The sequence below is a fragment of the Chelonia mydas genome, chromosome 1, assembly GCF_015237465.2.
Source record: "Chelonia mydas isolate rCheMyd1 chromosome 1, rCheMyd1.pri.v2, whole genome shotgun sequence".
Taxonomy (NCBI): domain Eukaryota; kingdom Metazoa; phylum Chordata; order Testudines; family Cheloniidae; genus Chelonia; species Chelonia mydas.
In genome coordinates this window covers 235965978-235985851 of record NC_057849.1, presented here as the reverse complement: position 1 = coordinate 235985851, position 19874 = coordinate 235965978, and the positions used below count along the sequence as shown (strand labels likewise).

General features: G+C 39.3%; 1 protein-coding gene across 21 annotated transcripts in view; it reads right to left on the bottom strand.

The window, feature by feature from the left end:
• Positions 1 to 763: 763 nt before the first annotated feature.
• EPS8 (epidermal growth factor receptor pathway substrate 8) overlaps positions 764 to 19874 on the bottom strand; it is a 201755-nt gene continuing 182644 nt past the window's right edge. For all 21 annotated transcript variants that reach the window (XM_043539352.1, XM_043539386.1, XM_043539365.1 and 18 more), the window contains 4 exons: positions 14200 to 14431; positions 9827 to 10007; positions 9029 to 9158; positions 764 to 1947 (listed from right to left, as the gene is read on the bottom strand). In XM_043539352.1, coding sequence (XP_043395287.1) covers positions 1834 to 1947; positions 9029 to 9158; positions 9827 to 10007; positions 14200 to 14431 — 657 coding nt within the window. In that variant the 3' untranslated portion in view covers positions 764 to 1833. The remainder of the gene's footprint in view (positions 1948 to 9028; positions 9159 to 9826; positions 10008 to 14199; positions 14432 to 19874) is intronic.

Genomic DNA, 19874 nt, shown 5'->3' with positions numbered 1-19874 from the left:
TTTTACTACTCATCTGCTGGAAGCTCTATGTTGGATGTAAAATAAAGCAAGGTGCAACAGTATTTTGTCAGTCATTCACTGCCCACCAGAGAACACCTACAATAGGACGACATTTCTTGGACAAAGACCAGGAAACCTGCACTATTGTAGAAGAATGAGGTACCATCAGTGTGTTGAGTTTATGTTTAGTGTTTATGTTTATGTGTTGAGTTAAAACACACAAGAGTTTATGTTTAGAGACCCTGTAAAGGTGACCCATCATGCTAAGGCAGGATGCTAGTTCTATGCTATAATGCTAAATGTCAAAGACTTTGCCTACATAAAATAGTTTTGTGCAGCCATTCAGGGCCATTCCCCCCATCCTCCCCCCCCCCCCACACGCACAAAGTGTGTGTGTGGGGGGGGAGACGGGACACACAACACTGTATAAACCCATAATTGGGTCAAACTGTGGCTGTATGAGTTTTAAATTCAATACAGGATTCTTCACTGCCTGTCTTAAAGCTTGTGTTCTCCATTCTTAAAGAGGACTGCATTTGAGCGACAAGCATAGAAACTATTTACATTTAATACACACACAGCAAAAGCATTTATAAGGTGCTTTGGGATGAATGGCATTATTAAGATGTGGGATTTTCATGTTATGAAAAATGGAGCACTGACTACAAAAGTATTTTTTCTAGTATGTATATAAAGAGCATACTCTAAGGACAAAATCAGGAATGTTTGCTAGCCCTTCTTTGTAACAACAAAGATACAACTATTTAACATACATCAAACACTGTTTATTGCAGACTTTCAGCTGAATCATGTGAAAAAGGCACTATGAAAATTAATGAAACTAGATGATGAAATCTTTCTAAATGACGTGTCAGTCTTTATACATGTGAAACAATAGAACACTTTGTGACAAAAATTGTGTTTCCAAAAATAACATTTGCTGGAAAGTGTCCCCCCCCCGGAATCAATAATATTTCAAAAGATTAAATTTATAAATGAACTTTTTTTTTTTTACATACAGAAAATTGGACATTTAGGATCAACACAAAAAAGAGTCTAGATTACATTTTCCTTTTGACTAGTTAAGTTACCAACCAAAATGCAGGTCTATTAAAAAAAAAAAAAAGAGATACTGTGAATACCGTTATGGCTATCAAAAGCAGGTCTAACCACCTTTGTAAGCTGACTTCTGTGTTAATGTTTTCTATTTATTCCTTGCTATGTAATAGTATGGTTCATAACCAGTGAAACAGAAATAAAATCAAAGTACAGAATATATGCTCTTGCTATCAACAGCTTCTTTAGTAATAAAACACCTTGCAAGAGGTACAAGAAAAATTCAGCCTATGTTCCAAAGGCTTGAGCTGCTGTTTGCATTCTAAACATTTCATCTTTGATTGCTGGCATCAAGAACTTTCCAATAAATCTGAACATCCTGCTGTCCAGAGCGTGAGACAAAAGGAATGAATCACAGACTACAGCAGCAGAAGGAATTTAAACTCTTATATTACTGAAGGTCCAAGTATGTCTTACTACTGTCTCAACTTCACTGGAATAAATCAAAAGCAGCAATGTGTTTCTGATTATCCACAAAGAGCATGAAATGGTTAATTCCACAAGGCTAAAACTCATGTTTGGATGTAAGGGTTTTCTCGAGTGCCAAGAACGTCCAGCAGTGGGTACTTCTGTCAAGTCCAGTTGCATGGTTTCTTTATGGCAACAAGTTATGTCTACAAAATAATAATAATAAATCAGACATTCCCCTTCATTGCTTCCTAAAACAAAGCTTGATGGAATAATGCCAAGGACAATGGGATTAAAAGGAAAAGACATTCAGTGACTACTTCCCTCATCAAAAGATTCCACTCCTGAATCTGAGGCCGCTGCACTAATTTTTTCTTGTCGTCGTCTCATGATTTCCTGGAGTTCTGAGCTACCATTGTTAGCCTAAAAATGAAAAGAAGAAAACAAATTAATTTGTGGTTCTAGCAACAGGATGAGGCTTTTCAGCCAAGATTTTAATAAGACAGACAGACGGCTTAACATTAGGTCTTCAGTCCACATTTAGGCCTTGATATGTAAAGGGGCCCATTCAGGACAGCACTTAAGTGATGTCCTACATAGTGAGGAACTTAACTATATGCTTAAATGCTTTCCCGAATGAGGGCTGTAGGCTTCTAAATAAGTTCCGCCTGATTTCCAGTACTGCTGAGCATCCTCAGCTCTCTCAGATGTCAACGAAAGTTATTCAGGATTCAGGGATGAAACCCCGACCTCAATGGGGCCAGGATTTCATCCTTTTAGGAGCTTAAGGCCTCAGTCGTGCAACCATCTGTTTAATTTTACATGCACAGTGCCACTGAAGTCAATGGCCATCAACAAGTTTAGGCTTGAAATTAAGATCAAGGTCTCTAACCATCAGAGGAGTGAATTTCAGAAACAGCCTTATAAGGGGAGCAGTGGGGGGCAAAAAACCTAACTGGCTTCAAGACTGAACTGGATAAGTTTATGGAGAGGATGGTATGATGAGACTGCCTACAATCGCATGTAGCCAATCTGCAACATCTAGCAGCAAACATCTCCAACGGCCGGTGATGGGACACTAGATGGGGAGGACTCCGAGTTACTACAGAGAATTCTTTCCCAGGTGTCTGGCTGGTGGGTCTTGCCCACAGGTTCAGGGTCTAACCGATCTCCATATTTTGAGTTGGGAAGGCATTTTACCCCAGGTCAGATTGGCAGAGACCCTGGGGGCTTTTCGTCTTCCTCTGCAGCCTGGGGCAGGTTTAAACTAGTATAAATGGTGGATTTTCGGTAACTTGATGTTTTTAAACCGTGATTTGAGGACTTCAGTATCTCAGCTAGAGGTTATGGGTCTGTTACAGGAGTGGGTGGGTGAGGTTCTCTGGCCTGCAATGTGCAGGAGATCAGACTAGATGATCATAGTGGTCCCTTCAAACCATAAAGTCTATGCATATGTGTAAAGTTGAACACACACAAGTGTCTGCAGGATTGGAACCTAAATATGGATTTAGGAGCCCCACTTTATTTACCCATTTTACCTGCTGTATAAACATTTTAACACATGGATTTAGCACTTATGACAGTGCAGTTTCGACTGATCCATGTCATCTAACCAACCCAAATAATGTTGCCTGAAAAGAAATGTCGGTGAAGTTAAAAAATTATGTTCTTACCATTCTACATTTCTGGAGAAACTAGAGCAAATCTCTTTTTTTCTCTTCTGCGTACAGACCATTTGGTAATTTGAATGAAGTCATTAGCATGCAAGTACACACGCTAATTATATTGGAAACTTCCACACTGTATATTACTTTGATAAGATTAGTAGATTACACAGTTGGATACCAACCCACTATTTATCTAGCTGGGTAACAAAATTACCTGTAGTAGGTAATTAGTATTAGTCTGTATCCGCAAAAAGAAAAAGAGTACTTGTGGCATCTTAGAGACTAACAAATTTATTTGAGCATAAGCTTTCGTGAGCTACAGCTCACTTCATCGGATGCATGCAGTGGAAAATACAGTGGGGAGATTTTATGTACACAGAGAACATGAAACAATGGGTGTTACCATACACACTTTAACAAGACTGATCAGGTAAGGTGAGCTATTACCAGCAGGAAAGCGTGGGGGTGGGAGGGGGCTTTTGTAGTGATAATCAAGGTGGGCCATTTCCAGCAGTTGACAAGAATGTGTGAGGAACAGTGGGGGGGAGGGGGAGGGTGTATGTGAATAAATATGGGGAAATAGTTTTACTTTGTGTAATGACACATCCACTCCCAGTCTTTATTCAAGCCTAAGTTAATTGTATCCAGTTTGCAAATTAATTCCAATTCAGCAGTCTCTCGTTGGAGTCTGTTTTTAAAGTTTTTTTGTTGAAGAATTGCCAAGCTCATCCTTCAGGATAGGTTGCAGATCCTTGATGATGCGTTGGAGAGGTTTTAGTTGGGGGCTGAAGGTGATGGCTAGTGGGCGTTCTGTTATTTTCTTTGTTGGGCCTGTCCTGTAGCAGGTAACTTCTGGGTACTCTTCTGGCTCTGTCAATCTGTTTCTTCACTTCAGCAGATGGGTATTATAGTTGTAAGAATGCTTGATAGAGATCTTGTAGGTGTTTGTCTCTGTCTGAGGAGTTGGAGCAAATGCGGTTGTATCGTAGAGCTTGGCTGTAGACATTAGGGGATCCTAATGTAAAGTTGAACTCACCCCTACTGTTCCTCACACGTTCTTGTCAACTGCTGGAATCCTAGACCCTAATGCCCCTTCTCTACTTGCGCTACATTGATGACATCTTCATCATCTGGACCCATGGAAAAAAAGCCCTTGAGGAATTCCACCATGATTTCAACAATTTCTATCCCACCATCAACCTCAGCCTGGACCAGTCCACACAAGAGATCCACTTTCTGGACACTACGGTGCTAATAAGCGATGGTCACATAAACACCACCCTATACCGGAAACCTACTGACCGCTATGCTTACCTACATGCCTCCAGCTTTCATCCAGACTACAACACATGATCCATTGTCTACAGCCAAGCTCTACGATACAACCACATTTGCTCCAGAAGAGTACAAGAGTACCCAGAAGTTACCTACTACAGGACAGGCCTTGCATCTGATGAAGTGAGCTGTAGCTCACGAAAGCTTATGCTCAAATAAATTTGTTAGTCTCTAAGGTGCCACAAGTCCTCCTTTTCTCCTTAAGAACTAGGAGAATCTTAACCTTCCTCATCACGGATAGGAAGTCTGCATCATATGAGGCTAGCAACAGTTTCCTTATGCAAAGGATAGGTAAACAATTCTTCAATTGGTTCTTAATTACAGCTCTTTACAATTTATGCAAGTTAGACTGATTACAGGGTATTATCCAATAAACTATTTTGCATGAGCTAACTGCTGGGCAACATGATGTGCAGATTAGAAAAATCAGGCATCATCTTCCATTCGGGGAGGATGGTGGGGTGTCTAATTCTTCTATTTAGGCACACTGACCCCTGGAAGTATTTGTTACCCTGACGCTGGGCAGAAAGCCACCAGGGAGCTGTGATCAGCACCTCTTTCTCCACAGTGCTTAAGTTTTGTACGGGCACAGCTGAGAGTTGAACTCAAAGTGATTTGCCTAAAGTCACTCAAGGAGGCTGTAACAAAGCCACAAACAAAACCCAGATCTCACAACTCCAGGCACTTTGCTTGGGGCAGAGAGCCATTCTTTTTACAGCATGCTGCTCAAGAACAGCAATTATGCTTTCCATTCTTTGGATTTTTTTTTTTTATTTAAAAACAAATAGGAAAAAAGTTGATTCAATGTAACAAATTTTGTAAGAAACCATTTATTTCCCCTGAGGGGGAAAATAATCCAAGACACCTTCTACCCCTCGATTTTCACTCTCTTTATACCATGTTTATGTGGTGGCCATAGAAAGCCCTAACATCTGTTGCTTTCTCTTCCACGTTTGAATTCTGATTTAATTCAAAAGAGAGAAGGAAGGATTTTCAGCTCACTCAGCGGTGGAGGACTGATCAAAAAAAGCTCAGCAGAAGATAAAGCAAGACAGACATTTAAATTGTTGCACTTAGCATATTATTTTTCCTGCGGGTACAACTACTGAATTACAGTAGCCTAAGTTTAAGGCATTAGTTCACTGCTTAACTGAAGAATTAGTCATTATGCAGAGGTGGATTAAGGCTGGTTCCCTGGATCTGGGGCACAGATTTGGGAGCGCCCCTGCATCACAGAAAGGACACAGATCAAGGAGCAGTCTTAGGACAAGCATGGAGAGGAATTTGTTTGGGTGGATCCAGACTTAGTCCAGCATGGGATGTTATTTGTACCTGCACTGACTTAAGAGTCAGTCAACTCCTCTGATACACAGGTCACAAGTATTAGACACAGGATGCAAAATCTAGAGTACATGGAATCTAATCATCTGTTCTATATATTAGCTAGATCTGTATGGGTAAACTCATAACCCAATGGCTAGTCAGACATTTATAAAAAAGTTAATTGTGCTTAGATCATCTGTATGTCATGGGTTACACTGGTTTAACAATTTTATATTGCTCTATAAACTATTATTTGAATTGCTTCCAGTTTGACTGATAACATATTTCTTTATCTTTTAAGAACAAAACAGCTCATTTTTGTTAGCTGGTGTACAGATAATGTTTCAGAAATGGCCACTGCCATTCAACTGCAAGCAGACTTGCTTTCTGCAATTTACGTAAGAACATGCTCTTGGAGGTAGGACAGACAAGCACAGAAAAAAACATGCTCCTTCAGTGTGTTCAAATGTTCCCAGTAAGACATCAGTAGAGGGGTTAAAGCATCACATCGTCCCAAAAAAAAAAAAAAGATTACTTTTAATTTAATAAGTTAAAAGTCAAATGATAAAGTGGAGACTGAATTTTAATTAAGACTTACAGAAACCAACAGAAAAGATCAACCTCCTTGTTAAACTTCCAATACCTGCATATTAACATTTGCAAATAATCTTAATAGACGAGCCTTGACCACTCAAATTCCCACAGAATGAAGAAATAACAGAAACCAAAGCCAAGCAAAAAAAGCCCAAAACACAGAGGGAGAATGAGACGTCTACTAACCTGATACATGTTCAATTTTCAAATTAACTTCCATTGAACACAAGAATATTTTCCTAGCTATTTGCAACAATAAAGACGACATCTGTTTATAGCGCATGTCCACAGGACAGCACTATGCCCTTTGACAGTATAACTATTAACAGGGGGATTCCTTTCACAGTGTTTAAGTCTCCTGTTTCCTTGACTGCCTCCATCAAACTAGTATTGTACCCACTTTGTAACAACTGTGAGGTGTGTGCATGTCTACAGTTGTGTTATTCATATGCCAAGTGTCTGAATCATCTTGTGTAATAAACATGATATTTTAAAGCTGGGTACGTTTCCTTAGAGGATAATTTCCAAAACATATTGACATTAAAAAAGGCACAGTAAAAGTAAATGTGGGTATAATTCATTTTAAGTAACTTATTCCCTCCCATATACATCCAAGTGGTTCAGACTGGGGGATTTGTTATTTTCTAATAAAAGTATAGAAGCTATAGGCAAAGTAAGTAAAACACAAAAATATAATACATGTAATGGGCAAGGCATTCTGCCAGTATAGTCATTCTGGCTGTGGTCATTTTCAAGTGCTGGATTGAGGGTGAAAGACTAAAATTACATAGAGTAGCAACAGTGCCTACTTGCCAATACTGCCCAGCTAATTTGCCTCAATCCTGAACTGGACAGTTCACCGCTTTCAGGTTTATATTTGGTCTCCACAGCTCATTCTGTTCTTTGCTTCTCTGCTGAGACTGCCTCCCACAGTGCCAGCATTGGTAGTGGCATGCATGGCTCTGGTGATTGGTAAAGGAACATTTCACCTCAAGTTTACCAGTTCAAACAAGATGACGAAGATAGAGATTGGAAGTCATTACTATCCGATGGATGTTTGGTTTCCTATGCCAAATGAGCTGGTGGTATCAATCCAATCCAAGGGAAACAGGTGTCACTGGACTTGATTTTCTAAAGTGCTGAGCACCCACAACTCTAACAGATAGGAATGCTTAGCACATCCGAAAACAGGAACGCAGCACACAGAACTGGTAAGGACCTCCTGGGTCATCGAATCCAGTCCCCTGCTACTGTAGGCAACCCCATCATGTAAACCTGCTCATAAATTTATCAAGCTCCATCTTAAAACTGGTTAGGTTGTTTGCCCCCATTACTGCTATTGCAAGGCTGTTCCAGAACTTCACTCCTCTAGTGGTAAGAAACCTTCTTCTAATTTCCCATCTAAATTTATTCATGGGGTCTTCTATCACAAAAAGCTGTAGTAGATGTCAAGCTTTATAAAGTTACAAATCATGGGGGAGTAAGGGAGGGGAGGGGATGTGTATAAACACACACAAATGTCAATCAATAATTACTTATGATTCTCCACAGTGATCTGATAGCCCTTATTCACCACCATTACCACGTTTCTTAATCTTCAACTGATCCCTTCTAAGGAGGAATACATTCTTGATTATCTATGCAAAATGGTTGGCTATAAGCACACATTACCATTACTACAAAATGCACCGTCTGTCTGTCCTTCCAAACACTGTCCCACTAGTTGGTGGGGAGAGTGCAGAAAGGGAGAATTTCAGTCTGTAATGGCTCCAGCCTGCTAGAGCAGTGGCTCTCAACCTTTCCAGACTACTATACCCCATTCAGGAGTCTGATTGGTCTTGCATATTCTCAAGTTTCATCTCACTTAAAAACTATTTGCTTACAAAATCAGACATAAAAATACAAAGTGTCACAGCACACTATTATTGAAACATTGCTTATTTTCTCATTTTTGCCATATAATTATAAAATAAATTAATTGGAGTATAAATATTGTACTTACATTTCAGTGTATAGTATATAGAGCAGTATAACCAAGTTATTGTATGAAATTTTAAGTGATGGTCACATAAACACCACCCTATACCGGAAACCTACTGAAAACCTATGAAATTTTAGTTCGTACTGACTTTGCTAGTGCTTTTAATGTAGCCTGTTGTAAAACAAGGCAAATATCTAGATGGGTTGATGTATCACTCAGAAGACCTCTGTGTACCTATAGGTGTACGCATATCTCTGGTTGAGAACCACTGTACTAGAGGATGGGGAGAAGAGGAAGAGGAAGGTAGCAGAGAACAGGAGAGAAGGACAAAATGAGGAGGAATCACCTCTGATTTTACAGTCAGAAGAATATAGGAATTGCCATACTGGATCAGACCAGTGGTCCATCTAACCTCTGATAATGGTCAGCATCCAAATGCCCCAGAGGAAGGCATAAGAACTCTAACAGTAGGTGTAGGATAATCTGACCCCTGAAAATCTCATCCTAACCGCTAATGATTAGAGCCTGGGAACCCTACTAAACTAAGAATTTTTCATGGTTACCAGGTAGTATGCACCATTTTGAGAAGAGAGGTTAGACATACCTCTAATGCAGCTTTCTGTACAGTAATTTGGCTGTAGACTCTAGACCCTTCAGGACAAACAGTCTTTAATTCATCCTTATTGAGAGAGAAAAGCTGAGCCCCTGTCAGCACTCCAAGGCTATTGACAGTCCTAAAAAAGGCAGAGCAGAGAGTGAACATCGTAAGATTTTATAGTTCTGTGAGAAGCAAAATAAAAATAAATAAAAATCCACCAGTTGGGAGAGAAACATGAGCCATTTTCTCCCCAAATTATCCCAAATAGGATTATTAAATTAAGACAAAAGCCTTACATGCTGAAGTACTCAACATTAGTACCTCAAAACTGGTCAAATCCACTTATATTTTCCTTGACTTTGCAAGGGGCTGAGTGTCCTTACCACCCATTAAAGTGGAACCCTGTAGTAAAAAATCAGCGCCTTGCAGTGCTCGGCCCATTTTGGGTGAAATTAGTTTCTAATTTTGAAGATGAGATTTACAGGTTACTAGGATGGAAGTCAGTCACCAACAGCAGGGTGCAATCTGATCTCCTTTTGTTAGAATCAGTGTAAACGTGGACAACATTTTCAAGAGTGACTTGTGGTTCTGCGTGCCTCAGTATTTTGGGGGCTTAATTTAAGACCTCTTATTAAAAGGGGAATGGATTTTCAGAGGGCGAGTGCTCAGCACTTTCTGAAAACCAGACTGCTGGAAAACACCACAAGTTAGGCAGTCAAAATCCTAGTCTCTTTTGAAAAATTGTAGTTTATTTCCCTTTATATTCTGAAATAAGGGTTTCCCCAAGTTCATCCTCAGACTTACACTGGGCTGAATCCTTTTGACTCCAACCACATTTTCACATCCTCAGCAGAGGAATCATAAGTGATATTAACTATCGGTATGTTTGGTCGTGGCACATGGAACTTTTTCTGGGCAGCACTCCGGCCAATGGTAAGCCTGTGAATAAGCTCATCCTGTACCTCCTCCATCTGAGATTTCCTACCTAAAAAGAGAGACAAAAAAGATGAACACAACAGGGAATCTATTTTTAAGGCTTTTTAAAAGATGCTTGTGGGAAAAAAGCATGTTTGTTCTTAGTACCACCACACTCCATTTTTAAAACAAAAAAGCATTCACTAGAGAGGGTCAAAAATACTTTTTTCTACTCCATGGAAAATTTTGACAAAAATGAAAAAAAATCACTTTTGTTTAATTTTCCACAGAATAGATTTTTTCTACAAAAATTTCAGCCAAAAATCTAAAAGAGGGCTGGGGGGAGAGACCTTGCTGCTGCAGGGGAGGTGTAAGAGCCCAGGCTGTAAATGAGAAGGGGCACGAACCTGCAGTAGCTGACCAATTCCTATAAGGCACTATGACAGCACTTCCAAATCAACATACTTTGGTTTGGGGCCATTTAATTTTCTGACAAAACATTGACATTTGCTGTGTGAAACAGACACTTTGGGGGGGAGGGGAGGGGCGACAATTTTTCTGTTGAAACACAGTTCAGACGGAAAAGTTTTGACCATCCCTAGCGTTCACTGCATTCCTTCTGCAAGTGACTGTCACTATTTGAATCCACTTTCTCAATGCGTGTTTTGGAGAAGAGGTAGATACAAACTATAAGACAGAGCAAAATAGTGGTTTGTTTTTGCTTATTTTAAATGGTATCACTGCTGAAATTTTTAGGGGTATTTAGTGAATCTTACGGAGATACTGGTGCTTAGGGTCATTGGAAACTAGCATATTTACCAAATTCTCTAGCATTTCCACCCAACAAAATTTTGCTTCTCTGAAGCTTCCAGCATTGGCCTCAAGCGTACAGCTAGCTGAACCAGATGTGCACTGGGTCAGTTCTGTAACGGAAATTTGTACATCTCTGGACGGCTATATGCTTTGGCTGGGAACACTAACTCAGAACACAGCCTCAGAGGAAGGAAGTATTGCAATTATTCTCTAAGGACTGAAGACCTGCCTCATGCTTATGAGCCAGCATCTCTGTTGCCCTTTAAGTGACAAATCACTTATTCCGATAGATGCAGAAACTGACAAACTGTCCCCAAAATGAAACTGTAGATCTAGTTCATAGTATAGGTGCAATATTACCTTGTGGCAATAATGACAGCTAATGCAGAGAAAGGCTTAACTCTGAGGTATTTTCATTGCTGAAGTAATATTTCTGCAGGACATTGTATCCACATCCTTTTGGCCCCATTAGTTAATGGCTAAATTAGTTCTTAGAGCTTCTCTTTAAATAGTCAGTCTGTTCCAGAAGGAAAGGACATAATGGGCCACAGTGAAGTTAAGTTCAAAGTGCACTACAGTTTGTTTCAACAGGTCAAGCGAAAGATGCCTTATTGATTTAGCTCTGCAGACTCAGAAATGTGTTTATTCAGAACATGGAAGGGAGAGCTATCTCAGAGAACTAAACATGGGCATTAATTAGTACAACTTTACCAGAAACGTTGCTAGGATTTTTTGCCATGCCAGAGAGGAAAAAAAGGGAAGAGCTGTCAACCCAAAAACAGCCAAATCACTCAAGATCTTATTTCAATATCATCTTTTCAGCTTGTAACAGTTACTTGTAAACTAGAGACAACATAGGTGAAGTTGTATCTTTTATTGGGCCAACTTCTGCTGGCGGAAGATACAAGCTTTCAAACTACACCGAGCTCTTCTTCAGTTCTGGGGAAAGAAATCAGAGTGTCTGATTTCTAAATTACACTATTAAAGTGCTGGTTTTAGGCATATGTAAAACTGCTAAATTATTGGAATTATGTTACTATAAAAACCCTTCTGATTCGAGAGGTACACAATAAGGGACCCAGCAGCAGTGTGTTAGAAATGCCATTGAAGACACTGTTTTGGGCAGAACTTGAGAGAACATCCATGCAAGTGGATGCAGCGTCGTGTTCTAGATAAAGTGCTGTGTGAACTGTTTCCTGGTCCTAATCTCCTGACATACGGGTTTGAATGGTTGGTAGAGATACTGAAGTTCACTTATGGGCCTGTCTATGCTACAATTTCAACCATGTTTAAGGGACTCAGTTACAGGCTTGTCTTCAGTTAGATTATGGATCCTACTTTGTAATGCAAACTTTCAAAACCTCAGACTTGCCAAGGCCTTGGCAGATCTTTCTGGGGCCTTAGCCCGAGACATGGTTAGACCCTGGGTAACATTTTCAAAAGCACATAAGTGACTGAGGCACCTAAGTCCCATTTTTAAAACTGAGCTAGCTTAAATCCTATAGATTCATTGAGGTTCAGCCTTCTACATGCGATGCCTAAGACACTTCTGAAAAATGTTCCCTCCTTGATAATTTTAGGTCTTCTCTTCAAAACAGACCCAGTGGTGTAACTAGTATAACATAAGTACCCTTACAGAAAAAGTCCTAACTGAGAGGGAAAGAGGTCTTGGAAATGTCATCGGTAAATGTACATCTTTGGTGAGTTTTGTGGTTGCCAACCTCTTTCCTTCTCTCTTCCTTGATTACCAGGGAGCTCTTGTTAAAGAACTGCCATAATTTCAGGCCATGTACTCTCAGTCAAGCCAGGAAAGCATAAGAAATTAATGCCTTGCTTGTTTTTCTTCAGTTTTAGCCTCTGCCTCCTGTCACAGAGCCCTAAGTGCTTGCTAAATGCTGAAAATAAGGACAGCAGCAAGCATGTGCATTAAAGGAAAGGGTAACTTTTCCCAGAATACTAGCACGGCACTCCGCATGCTGGAATCCACTGCTGTCTGAACACAAACATACATCAAGACTGATACTAAATTATTATTTCAAATATATCACAATCACTTTTATAATGTTTTCTATTCAAAAAGGACTCCAAAGGCTTTCCCAAAATAACGCATAAGGATCACATTTTTCTACCGCTAATATACAGCTACCTCTGGGGTTGGAGATAATAGCTGTTGTACAGTTCAGGTCAGGATATGAAGAACAACATATTCAATTGAAATGAAAGAACATATATGTAGGCATAATATAATTAACTGAATTGAAATTTGGCTGTGACAGCAAGGTTAGACAGAGGAAGGATGGTGGTGCAGTTGTTAGGATGCTAATCTGGAATTTAGGAAAGCCTAGTTCAGTTCCTGTTTCTGCCACAGACTTCTGGTGTGGCCATGGGCAAATTAGTCTTGCTGTCCCTGAGTTCCCCATCTGTAAAATGGGGGATAACAGCACGTCCCTACCTCACAGGGGTGTTGTGAGGACAAATACACTAAGGATTGTGAGACATTCTGATACTACGGAAATGGGCATCATATAAGTATTGACATTACGTCTACACTTATGGCAGCGTGTACAGAACAGACACAGCACACCCAGCTAGCCTGGGTATAAACAGCAGTGTAGACGGTGAGACATGACTTAGGAGAGGAGCATGTCCTATATGGCTCTCTCCACACCCCAGCAGTGCTTCTCTCATCTGGGCTGCTATTTTTAGTATCCCGCTGCCTCCCTGCTGCCAGAGCCTTTCCCCACCACAGTGAAAGGCTCTGGTGGTGAGGGGAGGTGGCAGGGGAAGACACTGAGGAAAGGCTGGTACTACCAGAGCCTTTCCCTGCACCTCCCCCCACCAGACCCTTTCCTCACTGCCTCCTCACTGCCAGGGCCTTTTCCCTAATGCCTGCCTACTACTGCAGGCCTTCCCCATTGCCACAGCCTTTCATTGCAGCGTGTAGCTCCACAACACAGTGACAACTGTGTGTATGCAGCCTGCCTTTCACTGTGGCACGTAGCTACATGTGTAAGCGTAGAAGTAGCCTGTAACACACAGACAGTTTAACACCCTTTTGCAATAAGTGTCATGAGGTCTTTAATGATATGAAGTGACCTTAGTTTTGTCTCATCTGAAAGACAGTATCTCCACCACTGCTCCTTATCATATTAAAGCATCAGGCTACTACACATTAGGAGGCAGAATCCCCAATCACCACTTCTTGCAGCTACTACTTGAGCTACTTGCCTCAGACGACTTTCATTCAAGTATGGTACTGTCCCACCCCTGCTTAGCTTGTGTTATTGGACAGGTTCACTGCACTAGGTGACATAGAAAGATCATTTTTTAAAAAAGTTATGGTAAAAGCCAGATATCAAATGACAATATGAAAAGTGTGATTTTTAAAATGTTACAATGGATGGAAATGGCAGGAAAATAGCTTTTCTGGCCATTTTGAAGAAACTTACGATCCACAGGAAGTTGTTTGTGTCTCTGGCTGTCGCGCATAATGGTACCACTGCTCTCACTAGAGGTGCTGCTTTGGCGGCTAATGGTTCCTGGTGCTTTTGGCAAAGGAACTGGAATAGGTGCTGGTGCACTAGGAGGGAGAGGGACAGGAACTGGAGCTGGTGTCGGAGGTGGAGATGGAGCAGCAGGACTGGGATCGGGTTGTTTCAGAACATAATCCATCCTTTGTTTCTGAAGAGATGCAAACACATAATTAGCTTTGCACAGTAAAATCCCTCAGTGTTCAAAAGCCAAACCTTCTGCAGGAAAGCACCTGGGTACGTTGCAGTCAGCAATCTCAATTCATCCCAGAAAGGCATGCTACTTGTCAGATATACAGCTGCACTTTCCCAAAAACTTACTTTGCCATCAATATTCTCAATGTTGTCCGTCTTTCCATCTGTCTTACTATTTAGGATAAACTCTGATTATCCCAACACCATCACCAACATCTCCTTTCTCCAGTGCCACAGTTGGGTAAGAGGGCCAAACTTATGAGCAGATTCCATCCACATCTGTTTCGAGTTGCCTGCATGGTTTTATATACCATGTCTCATTAGATGTCCACGGCCTCTCTCGCCATGCACTCTTCCATAGAGAACGTTTAAGGCAGTTGGCATGGTGTCATCCCAATATTGATTATACAGAACTCATTTCTTTCCTCCAAATATAAAATTTGTCTAAAATTAGTTTTTTAAATCCAGAACTCCTGTTATCTGAAGGTTTTGAGTGGCCTCTTAGACATATGAATATCTGGAGTTTACCTGATTAAACATATGTACGAGAGCTAGGTAAACAAAAATCCTAGGTCCAAACATACCCAAGCCTTGGGAAAGTTTGCCTTTAATCTGCACTTTGCTGTTGACTCCTATGTTTGCAGCAGCCCAAGCCAAAACCCCACATCTAGCAGTGATCATTATGACTACCTAGTCTGACCTTCTGCATAAACATAGGCCATAACTTTCACCAAGTGATTCCTATACCTACCTGGAGCTGGATGAATAGTGGATTTTTTGGTTCACTGGCAATCTGGGGGAGTGGGGAGGAAGTCATTTCCAACTGAACCAAAAATTACATTTTTCGAAATTGTCAGGAAGTTTTTTTTAAAAAAAGTTTTGTTTTCGGTCCAATGAAAAATTTCACTCAACTCAAAATGAAACCTTTTGTTTTGATTCTGTGCATTTTTAATATTTTGTAGGTTTTTTTATGAATAAAATTTAAGGAAATTTTGAACTGAAAAGTTGTTTTGAATAAAAAAATCAAAAGGTTTAATTTCAAACATGTCAAACCAAAACATTTCAATTTTTCAGATTTTTGGGGTGTTTTTCCTCAAAACAAACAATTCAGCAAAATTGACACATCTGCAAAAACGTTTTGGTGTCACTGAAGCTCTATTTTTTCACTGAAAAAAAGTTATGGAAGAAAAATGTCATGCAGCTGTACATCCACCCCCACAACTTCTGGTTAGTAAATATCTTTCGGAAAGACATCTAAACATCCCTAAACTTTGACGAAGCGTGGGCCCAGATCTGAACTTTGCAGTTCAGCCTGCCTCAGTCTGAACAAGTTTAACTACAGAACAATGTGCACGTCACATGTTTTCTCTGGAGACTCACAGGAAAACAGCTTCACATCACACATTCTTTAGCTTGTGTAGGCAAAAACTCATATCTGTATTTAAACAACTCCGCATTTCTACCGTGTTTTCAACTGTGTTATGATTTAAGTCTGTTTCTTTAACACAGTGATGCCTTCGTGGGTGTTTGTTACAATTTTGCCATCGAACTGTAGGGAAGTGTTGCGGTTATTTTCCTGCCTCTTTGTGTTGATCCACCTCCCACAATATGCTACATCAACTCTTGCAGCTGTGATGTATTATTTGGCTCAAAAACAATTTTGAGAAGCAATTTATTTTTTAGAATGTATCAGATTATACTAAACGGCAAGTATTTTCCAAAAGGGTTTGCAGGAAAGATACATTTAGATACTCATACAAAATTAGGGTTGCCCCCTTTCCAATGGGACCCCTGAGACCCCGCTCCTGCTCTGCCTCTTCTCCCAAGGCCCCGCCTCCTGCTCCACCTCTCCCCACCCAGACGAAAACCTGGACATCAGGGGTTGTCAAATGGCACCCAGACACACAAGCCAAAACGCCAACTGCCTGGGTGAAAACCGGATGGGTAGCAATCCTATACAAAATCTACATTGCCATGTCCCCTGCAAATTGTACAAGCTGAACAATGCAGTATGCTAGCGATATACTCCGAACAGTTTGCAGGAGCAAAGTATCGACATTTCTAGTGGTATATCTTAATATAAAGTAGCGAAGACTTCTTTCTTCGTTATGAGAAGTTGTTTTATTTTTAGCGGGCAAAACAAATGAGTAAACTCCCCAGGCCTCAATCCTTCCTGGAACACATATCTCCATCCCCCCAAGACAGGTGGGTTTTACCACAGATTAAGTAGGGAAATCTTTGTGGAAACAATGTGTTAAAATATTAGCACACATCAGTGCCTTAACAATATTTGAACATTCGACTTTTCATTCATTTTAACCAGCTGCCCCTATGCGTGAATGCCAAAATGGAGAAATTTAACCCAAAAATATACAGACCCAGATCTGGAGAGAGTGCAAATTGGTTTAGCTCCAGCAGAGTTATGCTGATTTACAACAGCTCAGAATCTGTCCTATTAGTTTCAAAGCTAATAGATTAAACTGAGAAATGCTCTTCTATTTCTCTGTTGCATTATTTATAGCGGTCAGTTATTAAATTAACAGATCTTCCTAAATATATGTTCCCCATAAAAGATTTTTACTTTGTTTCATGCAATTTTATTGGTTAATATATTACCTTACAATTATTTTTTGTTTGGTTTGTGTAATCCAATGTGGGAAGCTTACAGGAATCATATGCTTGACATTAATTGTGCTATAGCATTTGGATGTGATGCCAATAATTGCCTTTAAAAATATAACAATCACCACAAAAGTGGAATACGAATATGAAAGAACAAACAGAATAATGTATACCCCAGAAAGCTATTCTTTAAGTGAAACATGAGGTGGCAAATTAATACATCAACAGATGAGTTAATGAATTTGTTTAAGAACTTTATAAGTATCGGTGTAAAATGTTTTAATGAAATTCAAAAATAATTAAATTACGCTCACAGATTTAAAAATGCCAAACTGCTATCCCCACAATGTGATTCATATTTTCTTTTAACACAGGGGGGAAAAGCATTACTGGTTTGATGAGACTGAATAGTTCACTAAAAATCAAAACATCAACTTTCATCACCACCACAATCAAACCTCAATGCAGGATTACTAAATACCAGATATAACTCTTATTTGACATCCCTGGACAATTTCATTGTCAAACGAGCCATCCCACAAGTGCTATGCCCATAGAAGAGATCAACTATCAGTTTCATATTTGGAAAGAAAACATAATCCAACAGGGGAAACCATTCAAGTTCTACATTTATAAGTGGAACTACATAAAACATACTCCAAAATTTGTGCAATCATGTGCTAAAGCCAATTGTGTACTGAAACTGAGTTTACTCAATTTAAAAAAAAAAAATTGAAGTATTTTGAAGACCTCTTCAACTCATTCATCAGGTTAATCTTCATTTATCACTACGAAAGAAACAAGTATGCACTACTGAATTTTTGAAACAATGCAACCCAAAAGATTCAGCCTACAAAGAGACATTTTAGAAAATCAGTAACATATAATAGCAATTTGTGTTACCTCTGAAAGCTCTCCCAGTAATTGCTGTGAGGAAAATGGAGTAAATTACATCACATGAGATTGTTAGCACAATATTGGAACTTCAACCACATCAGCAATTTTAAAAAAGACATTAGGGGCATTAATTAGCTTTTGATACCAATGACTGCATACCAGTCCCACTAACTTTATCAGCTATCTTTCTTATTTTTTTCTTTAGAATTGCAGGTGAAAAATTGGTCACCTAACATACATATATGAAACCAAATGTATGGTGACTAGTACTCATCTAACATATATTTTCACACTTCACATCCAAACAAACAGACATTAAAACAGGTGGTAAGAAACCTAAACTGAAATAGACAAAGATTCAGAAATTACATCTAGGGAATACTTACTAATTTTGAACAATGGACTATTATTCATTTTCATATTCATTCTTAGTTAAACCATTTGGGTATTGCATCAGACCTGCCAAGGCTTTTTTAAAAGGGATACATTTGAAAAGGATGTGTAACCTAGAAACTGGGGTCAATGGGATTATTCAAATAGTTAAAATAAACCACATGCATAAGTACTTTGCTGGATCATGGCCAGAATGCTTAGCACTTTGCTGGCTCAAGCCCTAGTTTTCCAGAGAATCATGAGCCAGATCCTCCACTGATACAGACGGATAGATCTCCATTAGTTTGCATACACTGAAGATCTGGCCCCATGTATTTCAGAAAAGCTTGTTGGTACTGAATTAGTTTACTTCAGGAAAACTTTGTATTTTACATTAAAAGGAAAGGTCTCAAAAAGGCCTCATCATGCTGCAGACTACTTTGTCAAGAATCTTGGTTTAGCACCATTTGTTCTAATCTTTCCTCAGACACATTTTCCAGTACAATAACTTATTTATATAAGCAATGAAGATCCCAACTCCACTTCTTGATCATTGCCAGAACACCAAATATGAAAGCATCATATTTTCTATGTATATTTTGGCCATGTTCATCAACAAAACAGAATATATATCATGTTCAAACCATGACATATATATAGCCAAGTTTATGTACAAGCTCACCTCCCCAAACATTTAACTTCAGTCTAAAAAGTCAACAGAAATACAAGTCCTTGTGGACCTATACATTGCACTAAGAAACACCCTTCCGTCTCTATTTATAATACTTTATCACTTATACTGGTCAGTTATTCAAGTAACTAATCTTCCTAAATATGTTCTCCATGTAAGATGAAGTGTTAACACAACTCATGTCACTGCGGCTGCATTGTCAGACAAGAAAAAAAAAAAGGAAATATAGCCATTTCTCCAGATAACTGAGATACTGCAATTTACTAGTGTGTATGTTTGTACACACACACTTAATATTCACTTAAGGCCAAATTCCACTTTATAATACTTGCAAATGTCTCCCATTGAAATAGCAGGATCCAGGCTTAAAATCAAGACCAGAATTTAGCTTTAACATTAGTTACACTTTTTTGGAAATGTTCCAAAACACATTTCACATATAGTAGGCCAAAACATTGAACTAAGAATAACTTTTCCTTTGTTTTATGTTGCACATTGCTTTCTTCCCGTATCCTTTTAGTAAGCCTCAGAGATAATTACACACTTTGTCCTTTGTGTTTCCTTGTTTTTGTGTACTATAAAAGAACCTCAACACTATGTCTTATTACAACATACATAAGTTTACATGCCTATAATACACCCAAAGCAGTTCAATTTAAGAGGTAATCATGCTATACATTCCTACGTTATAACAAAGCGTCAGGTTAATTTGCACTCACATCATAAAACTTTACAAAGAAACTTCATCTCTTGCCCTTTGTTTTCAGAAACATGTAATGAAGATTCATCTGAAGCCTTAGTTTAAAATTGGCATCAC